Source organism: Leptinotarsa decemlineata, unplaced genomic scaffold (assembly GCF_025532065.1).
Source record: "Leptinotarsa decemlineata unplaced genomic scaffold, Ldec_3_MD MMD2_tig00000505_RagTag_RagTag, whole genome shotgun sequence".
In the NCBI taxonomy this organism is placed as follows: domain Eukaryota; kingdom Metazoa; phylum Arthropoda; class Insecta; order Coleoptera; family Chrysomelidae; genus Leptinotarsa; species Leptinotarsa decemlineata.
Window position 1 is genome coordinate 8,209,649 of NW_027412549.1, and position 9,976 is coordinate 8,219,624.

A 9,976-nucleotide genomic window follows, 5' to 3' on the forward strand; every position below is an offset into this window, starting at 1 on the left:
ATTCAGAAAAGACTGGTAATGACGATGTCACAAGGTATGTAGTTTAGTACAAGATGGATAGAGGTAGCAGACAAAGTGAGTCCAAGGAATAATTCAAAGAGATAAGTGATCTTGAGTTGCAATTTTCAGTAATTGAAAAAAGCATTGATTTGTCAAGTGTGCCACTTACTAAAGCAACCAGAGAAATACAAGTGGTACTGAAAAATGAAAATTCAAGAAAATTTAAACTGTATGATGAATGTACTTGTTGTAATCACAAGATATTGGCGTTTGCATATATTCTCAAGTTCTTGAAATTAATGGAAGAAGATCAAAGTTATTAACTGAAATATATAGCGGAACAAGAAAAAGTGTACCAATGAAGTTACTAAAACAAATAAGCAACAAGAAATCGCAAGGTACAAAGAAAATGTGGAATAAGGAAACAAAAGTATAGAAACTAGGATAGCAGAAGAAAAGACAGAGAAATGTTGTTGAAACAACTAGAGCACTAAGAAAGAAAAACATTCGCAAGGCAAAATCCGGACGATATTCCTCGACAAATTGAGACAGCCATCAACATCTCATACCTATCTGGTTGAAAATAGAAAGGGACATCGTCATAGTTTAAGTCTTGAGAAGTCACACTGCATCGCATTATTCAACAAGTCAAGTTACTTTTTAACTTTTTTGTGTTGATAACCGTTCTTGGAAGATATGAAATTGTTTAGGATTTAGTGATATTCGTGTGCGCTGCTGTAATATTGTCATGGTCGAAACTACTTCTTGTATATTCGTCGTATCAGCGGTTTCCGTACGTTTCTTAAGAGTCGATTATTCGGACCAATGTACCTTCCTATGACTTTTGTTGAAGAAATCTCCTGATGTGGTTTTGTTTTTGAGGCTCTCGGTTATGATGCAGATTCTCAATTACTACAATTATTTCCCAATGATATTTGAAGCCTTATTGAGTGGGTATATAAATCTCCCATTTCAGCATATTAAGAAATCTGAATTTTGTAGTTGGTCTCACGAATTGAGTAAATGTGCAAGTCATCTGATTCTAGCCTCTAGTTTCAACATAAAACTTTCAGTCAATCGTGCTTCTTATTGTTCAATGGTGTTGAGTCTTGGTAGTCTATAATTAAAAGTGAATTAGGTGAACAAAAGGACCTTTATATGGCTGTGATTCCATTACCATTAAAGTAAATATTTCTTCTTTATTCTCATATATGGGGGAAATCTTTTTCATGTTTTGAAGATGTCTGTTCTTTCCCGATTATCTAAACTACTTTTTTAACTGGAACGTCAGCGTAAAGGTGGAAGTTTACGTTTGATTCTCCTCAAGATTTCAACTAAATGTCTCTAGTTTTCAGCAAAATATTAGACATAGTTGCTACGTGGGCTTTCTGTTCAAGATATAGAAAAATTACAATAGGGTTGCCAAATAAAAACAGCACTAACAAACCCGACTAGGTCAGCGGTGTGCACTAAATCGTGGGTTTGCAGCTATGGTTTTCAATACTAATACAAGATGCCCTAAAGCACACAATATCAAAAAGATACCACACTCAGCCGAAAATTTCAAAATCCCTTTTAGGTAATTAACCAACGAAACAATTCGCCAGGCAAAACTTCAGTTAGGAATCAACTACTACTGAATTGGTTTCCGTCAAAACTTTCGTTTTTGAAGAAAACAACACAAAATCGCTTCATTTTTTTATATCGAAATAATCATAGGCGGGTTAAAAGTGAATAAAGGATCACCAATCTGCAGAAAAGTTATATGATAACGGTCACAAAGTTGGAAAAATGTATTGATTGATCTAATCATATGTTGAAAATATAATAACAAAAAATTTTAAACGATTGTTTGTTGAAAACCTTGAAAACCTTGCAGTCTGAATGAACAACTCTTTGATGATGTTTTGTTAACCAATTTCGTGATAAAATATACCACAATAACTTCATTTTCCACAGGAATCCTTTGAAAATTAGTATTAGAAACGGTTTTTTATATTCGAAAAAAATCGGACAGATTTAATTTTGTTTCTTTTCATATTTTTTAATAGTGCTTGCCACAAAAATTTTGAATCAATAGCGTCAACCAATATCACTTTGAAATCCCGCGTTTGTCGAAAGCTACTGTAACGTAACGAGATATGAACGGCTTCTTTCTGAAGTATCGAATTTAATCTGATTTTTTTTCACCAATATCCTTTAGATTACGTACCGATTTCTTTTCTGGAATGAAATCCAAAAAGTAAAATGGGCCTATTGTCAAACGATTATTTTTGTTACAGACGACCATCAAGGTATATGCCAGATGCCTACGACCTGATATCGAATACAAAACCCTCAGCATAACCTTCCAGACAACATGCAAAGAAGTTGTAGGAACGCTGTTGGGGAAATACAAAATGAAGCACAGAGATCCGAAGCTGTTTTATCTCTCGATGGAGGTGACTGTTCGGAAAGCTGGGGTGCGAACCCATTTGGCGCTGGATGAAGAGGCCAGACCTGCTGTGTTGCAGAGCTGTCACCCGAAAGGAGATTCGAAGTAAGTAAATTTAATCAAATTGCGGTTCTTGATTATTCTAAGAACGAAAACGTAACACCTAGAACGAGAAAAATGCGAAGCGGAAATGTCCTAAGCGGAAATGTCCTAAGCGATCTGAGGATACTACACAAAAAATATATCCACCATATGATTTTTTTAAACAACCGGTATGGTATACATTATAACCAGTGAAATTCGTATACGGGAAATTTTGACTCATATGAAAAGCAAATCTAGCTTTGATCCCTAGTCCATTTTGTAAAGTTTACCACTGTTGCAGAATAAGACAACGAAATCGACAAAAAACTTGATTTGACAATTTATCATCAGAGCATAAAATTACAAAGGCAAGCAACTATTTTTCAGTTGAGCATCCCCAGGTAGTGAGGATTGTCAGATTGCTGAGGTTGAAGAATTTATTTTCAGTTGACCCGTGAACAGGAACTTCATATTAATATATTTCATTTGAGGATATTTTTCAAAATCCAGAAAAACACAACATAATTGAAATATTTCTGTTATGGCCAAAGCAGTTATCTTACTAAAAAGTTATTTCTTCATTTTTAGAAGTAGGAATTACACCGTCAGCCCATTTCAAAGTAGCTGAATTCCTCTCCACCTCTACCAGCTTTCGACTCGTTCCACATCATGCAATGCATCAGATTAATCATAAAGTGTATAATTCAGAGTCCAAAGTTTTTATTTATAAAAACTTCAACCATTTGTCAGCAAAGGTGTAAGCAAAAACTTTTGCAGGTCGCCAGTTAAAACTTTGTGGTTAGGGTTTTTTTCAGTAGTTTTCGTATCATCAGTTTTTAGAGTGTACCTTTTATTTGCTTCGGAAAGGTGTCCCTCGTATTCAGCATTTAAGCTGTTTCACTCTGCTTGCTCCAAATAACTATCTGGAAATATGTCCTGTAACGAGTCACATGTGTCTACCTCTGATGGTTCAAAAGACAGTTTGAAGTTTTTATCGTATTTCCGTTTTGGAGCAGTAAGTCCTTCAAGCATGTTATTTTCTTTGCGAAATTGCAGGTATAATTTCCACATGGTGTTCTATATTTCTTACATTTTTTGAGGTATACAAAACCAAGTCCTCTTGGAGCCTTTTACCTCTGATGAAAACAGACATTGTTTTATTTTTCTATGCCTTATATTCGTTATTTATGGGACTGGGACATTGTGTACTATACCATTGTATAGTTCGAAAAATATACATCATAGACATGGTATTAAGTCAATTTACTCAAACTTTATCGAGCAATTACTTGCCGGGAAGATGCTGAATTAGTTAAAAAAATCTCGAAGCTTTTTCCATATGGTATAGAAATGATTTGTAAGAGGTAAACATCGACAAGTGTCAATTCATTACGTTCGCTAAAATTAGAAGTACAATATTCTTTGAATATACATTGAATAATGTAGCTCTAAAGGGTTGCTGAAAAAATACGAAAAATAAAATTATATCACTCTAAATCCAACGTGGTGGACGACTCAAAATGGACGACAATATGGATATCAAATGAAATGAATTGCTAAAAAGAATATGAAATATTATATTCTGAATTTGATATAGAAGTATCCCATGGTGGACTGAGTTTTATAATACACTATGATAGGAATATCAAATAAAAGGGTTTGAGTGAAAAAATCAAAATGTTGGAGAATAAGATGACTGCCATGTCAGTTTCAAAATTTATTGTTCGGCAAAGGTTACAGTTAAATGAAATGACTCAGGAATATATTCAGCGAAAACTAAAAAATTGAATATTAATGAAAAATATTTTCAACGACAAGCTCTTATCAGCATCCTCCAAAAAAGAGAAAATTTGTTGTGAATTTATAAAATCAGTTGCTTATATTACATAATTTATAAATCGTGTCCGTGTTAGGATTCACACGTTAAAAAATAAGACCTCGTTGATCCTTAGCTGGCACAAGTTTCTACTTCTGAGGGTTGTCGTTCGTAGGGGTGCGACAGCTGGTTAACGGAAATACAGATTTTAAACAGATTTTTTTTCAAAACAGATTTTTTTAAAACAGATTGTCGAGAAATTTTCTATATGAGTTGATCTGGATATAAGTGGTTCTGAGAGAGAAAATATATGTTTTTCATAGAAAAGGTGAATGTCGTGACAAGCTTTATATCATATAAATTGAGCACTGGAGTAAGCTGATGAGTTTCAAATAATTTAAAATTTTTTTTTTCTTCTCAGAGCATGTTGATAAAAACTTGTTTCAAAAATGTTTTCATCAGTACCAATTTATAATAATAATATCGAGCTGGATTTAGCTTAGTAGTATCTCATGAAACACATGAGAGTTTTTCAACTCGTACCGTTTAGAAAAATTTTTGATTCGGAATTTTCGTTTTCAAGGCACCAAAAAACTACTATACAAAAGTATTAAAGTATAAGTATTCGAAATCAAATTGATGTTTTACTACATTTTATTAATCCTTCATTCAATTTTTCTATTTCATTTCAGATTCTCTCTTCAGACAAGACGAGGAGGTTTAGTGAAAATCCATGACTCCGTCCTCAACAGCAACTCCCAATACAAAAGTCTTCTAATCAGTGCTCGAACGACAGTAGACGAAGTTATCGCTCTCCTACTCAATTGCTACAATAGCAAAGAACGGGTGGAACAGTTTTCTCTTTACGAGGTGAATACAGACAAGGAGCAGCAGAGAAAGTTGCACCCGGACGACAGACCTCTACATGTGCAGCAAACGTGGCTACCATCTCACTTGTGCCATTTCCTGATGAGACGGAATCCAGACTATCTACCCCTGTCAAGAAGAAAGGTAAGTTTACCTCTGAAAAACAAATCCATTGAAACATTTTTAACAGGTTATCTCCATATTTCCTTCATTTACTATATTGATGTAGGTATACTTTTTGAGTGTCAGAAAATAACCAACCTACTTTAAATAAAATCACCACTTTTAGAAAATTGAATACAGTTAGTAGTTGAAGTGTTATTTTGGAGGCTTTTCTGAATGGACTTTTGTCCGCGAGGAATTGCTTAACTTTGTTTTTCATTATCACTAAAATAGTTATTATCTGGCGAATTTTTTCGGTCGGATAACTTTTGTTTTTCAGTTATATCAACTTCTCATCTCTAATATCAATCGTTGCGTCTGTAGAACATCACATAAGGAACTCGCGTGCCCACGTGTTCCTCCTGCGCCATCTTGTCCTAGGAATTGTCGTTCCTCAGCCTGAAGTTGTATCCGACGTGGAAGGTATCGGTCACGTATTATTCCTTATTGGCCTCTTTGCCATCGAGGTACACCACGGCGAATAGTTTGTACCTTTCACTGATTGTCTTTTGGAGACTGTATTTTCGGCGATATCAGTTTCGAATCAATTTTCAAGACGAATCCAAACTCTAAAGTCTCTTCGTGCAACCATCGTGGCTATAATCGATAAACTTTAGATGCAATATGAGGATAAAGGGATGCTAGATGCTTCCACGCTTCGACCTGATCGTCAGCCCGTGTAATCTGTTCTTGGAGATGAGTACCTCAAGCTCTTCCTTGACAGTTTTTACTTCCTCAATACTGAGTGGCAGCATGAAAGACTGGATATTATCAGTAATATGATCTCCCCCCCTCCCCACTGAAGTCGAGCATACATTGGTGTACTGGCAAAGTCTGTTTTTTGGTAAGATATTCTTCATTTTCCGATTTCTTTACCTTCCACTCATTGCTTGAATCGTTGCTCGTTCCAAAGGGCCTATAAACTATTTCGCGATCCAGGCCGTCCGCATGTTTTGAAACATTTTATAAATCTACGTCGGTCCTAATGATGCCTGCTTGGTCGTTCTTGACATTTTTATCCACTATCCTGTGGATAAAACCGGGGTAGATATAACCGGGGTGGACTTTCTTCTCTCGTTTGCCGAGATGTTTTTGCTCGGGCTGTTCAGAAAGTTGTAAATAGGTGGACATGCGATCAGGGCTTGCAAAGTCTAATTGATGTAGCAGTAATTGCTGCTGCAACTCACTGCTGCAACTCACTGCCTCACCGTGGATCGTGTAACATTCAGGATCCACAAACTGATTAGACCTTCTGGATTGTTTGAGGGGCACATGGATAGATTGTTATTGGACTCGTCAGAAGCGACGGATCCAGACTAAATAAACATCGGTGTTGTTCGAATCGAACAGACTTGCCCACGATTTGATACATGGATAGGGTTCCTTACTCCAACTTTGTTGGAAATTGTTTTTTTGGGGACTGAGCGGTTTCAGCTGGAGGGCTCAGTTCAGCCTCATTTCGAAATCTCTCCTCCTCTTCTGTCAAAGCTTGGCCGTTGTGCTGCAAGTCTTTGACCACACTTCACATCTTCGGTTCTTGCACAATCTGCAGATACTCGTAATCACTGTTGTAAGGATAACCGTGAAGGGCAGGATTCTGTTGGAGAGAAACCTGATGACTTCTTCCTATCTTCTTTGATAAGGACTAAAAATCCCTATTTATGAAATTTTCTTTTCACAGGGTGAACTGACGGTCTTGGTTTTTATTTTAGCACCATTTCATTGCTGCAAAGCTCTTTGTATAGATGTTAGTTTCTAAGCAGGAAGCAGGTGACGGCATTTGTTGCTTATGTTGAAGTACCTATGGTCTATTTTTCTATTCTAGCATTTTGATGTGGGTACTTCATGCTTATTAAAACTAAATTCATTGGAGATTACTTGCAGAGCATATTTGGCGTTAAAAACAAAGATTATTTTTTTTTTAAGGAGACTTTGTGATAATGGTGAAAAATTCACCTTAGTTAACCATCCAATTATACTACATAGAGAAGTTTTTTCATAATATAATAATTATTTTGGTTATTGTCAATTGTTTCAGATTTTTTGGGTTTCCGATCTGCCCCCTCTTCCAGCATCAAGAACCTTCCGAACTTCGCAGCAGCAAACAGGAAACAATAAAAATACGCTAGCGCTTTTGTCAAAATCTCAAACCTCTCTCATGGTTGAAAAGAAAAAAGAAGAATCTCCTAAGCAGAGTCCGCCCAAAAAAGAGACAGAAAGTTCACCAAAACAGAAAGATAACTTTGTCATGAAAAATACAAACAGTAACCTTAAAATATGGGGCAGTAGTTCTCAACTATCTAAAAGTAATAATGGGCAGTCTTCATATTCGGACTATGAGAATTACTTTTATATATAATGATATTGGGTAATATATTGTTTTGAAAAAGATTTCTCCTTGTAAAAATTGTATATAATTGTTGTGTTGTGTGTTGTACAGTTGATTTTTGGATGTGATAGAATGCTAATTCAATTTTTGAACTACAGTTTGTATTGCTATTTCAAAATTAGAAAAAAAACACACAATAGTGAGCATCTAGATCAGCGACTCCCAAAGTAGTCCAGATGGACCCTCGGGGGTCCACGACAGAATCGGCGGGAGTCTAGGTTAGCGTGACCAAAAACTGGGGGTTCACAATTCGTAAGCGGGGGTCCACGAAAATTTATGTGGTTTCGGTATCAATGTAGACAGATAATATTTTTAAAAGCTCAGCCATTGTTACATGTAAAAACTTCCAAATTTCATATTCAGTGCAACGTGTCGAGAATGAGATATCACAAGAGAAGCTACTCGAACATAGCACTAATGATGAGCTGAAGGTGAAATTTAAAAGAGGGTATCAAACATTTTGGCTGCAGACAGAAATACCCAAAAAATATCCTGGACTGTGGGGAATTGCGAGAAAGCTTTTGATAGCATTTCCCTCGTTATATCTTGTCGGAAAAAAATTGTGTCGATACAAACCTTTTAACAAAACATTGGAGCAGATTGAATATCACAGAACGGAAAGATTTGCGGTGACTCCTAACAAAACTGTAACCAAATATTGATAATTTGCTGTCAATCCATCAAGTACATCATTTTCATTAAAATTATGACTATTTCGTGATTGTCATTGTAAAGTAGAAGTTACATTATCAGTGTTTGATTTTGATTACATTACGACTGAGTCATAGTGTAATAATTACATGAGTATTTGAAAAAACAACACAATAAAATATACTACTTTCCTTTTTATTTTCACCACACCGAACGGGAGTTTTCTAAATAAAATCAGTGTGAATCCACTCACAGCACAATCAGTTGATTAATTACCCGATCAATTTTCACTTTTCATTCAACAAATGTTGATTCGTGGTTGGAAGGTAGGCTCGAGTTAGATCTAATCTTCACATTTTTTATCGAGGTTTGGGAATATGGTAGAAATGTAGCTGCAGGGCGACAACCAGAACCAGCTAAATTTTGAAAGTGGTCTATGATGGAAAAAGTTTGGGAGCCTCTGATCTAGATTCGAGATTGTTCTCCGTTTTTGTTCGAAGCCAAAGAGTTGTGTGTAACAATGTTTTTCTATGTAAAAGTTATTGACATGTGTGTGAAAAACATCAGCAGCTTTCAGCACATATTATATGATGAAGTATACTATGTTTCGTCTGTGTTCTTATGTTTAATAGGAAATGAATGTTCTGCAGAATAATTATTGAAATTGAAATATTCGTATCCTAAGTTAATCTATTACCAGGAGGTGAGCTTTCCTTCAATTTTTCGAATTGAAGATGATGGTAGTAACATGTCTTATTAGTTTTTAGTTATTTGTCATCCAAAGATTATTTGTAAGTACTAAAGGATACTTTCATGTGTATATATTAATAATAAGCGAATTTGTATTTAATTCAAAACGTGCAATGTTAATTAAATCTTGTAATGTATTGTAGGTGTGTTTGAAAACCAAAGAGTCATGTAATTTCATAAGTCACATCGTATATTATAAGAAATCGTGTTTGGTGTATATCTGCCTACATCTATATAATAAACGACGTATATTGATTTTGTAGTTTTATTTTTATAAATGACACATAAGTCAACCATTAAAGGAAGCTGAGTATTGTTTTTTTTCAATTTGTAGGCACAATTTATGAATACGACAATTGGACTAATTGGACTCTTCAGTGATTTATATTACGCAGTAACTTTTCAGGTAAACTTTTCAGTTTGCCCTTTATAACACTTCAGCAGATTCTTTGTTGATTTAGCTTTGTTTATTTTCCAAATTGTGGAGGGTTATATACCCAAAAACAGTGAGAAGTATTAAGTGCTTCACAAAAAATGTCTTTCAAAGAATGTTTACACTTTTCTTCATTTAACAGTGTGGTAGGTGGCTAATGCAATATTGCAGATAACTTTAATCGATTTGGTTCGTAAACTGTTAAAAATAAGTAACTACTTAGCTAAATGGTTACGGACAATACTAAAAGAGAGAACAGATTCCGAGATGTAAGCAGTAATCGAATGGAATTTGTAGTAGTAAAGGCTTCTTCAGCCACTGCAGCAGGCATCTTCAGTGGTATGTGTTGACTGCGAGAATATAGTATCTTGAAGTTTCAGCAACGATTGA

General features: G+C 35.2%; 1 protein-coding gene across 1 annotated transcript in view; it reads left to right on the plus strand.

The window, feature by feature from the left end:
- The window catches only part of rau (RA domain-containing protein rau), a 149,662-nt gene extending 140,254 nt beyond the window's left edge, over positions 1-9,408 (plus strand). Inside the window, exons 4-6 of the mRNA XM_074173862.1 lie at positions 2,283-2,539; positions 5,027-5,345; positions 7,402-9,408. Coding sequence (XP_074029963.1) covers positions 2,283-2,539; positions 5,027-5,345; positions 7,402-7,722 — 897 coding nt within the window. The 3' untranslated portion in view covers positions 7,723-9,408. The remainder of the gene's footprint in view (positions 1-2,282; positions 2,540-5,026; positions 5,346-7,401) is intronic.
- Positions 9,409-9,976: the final 568 nt, after the last annotated feature.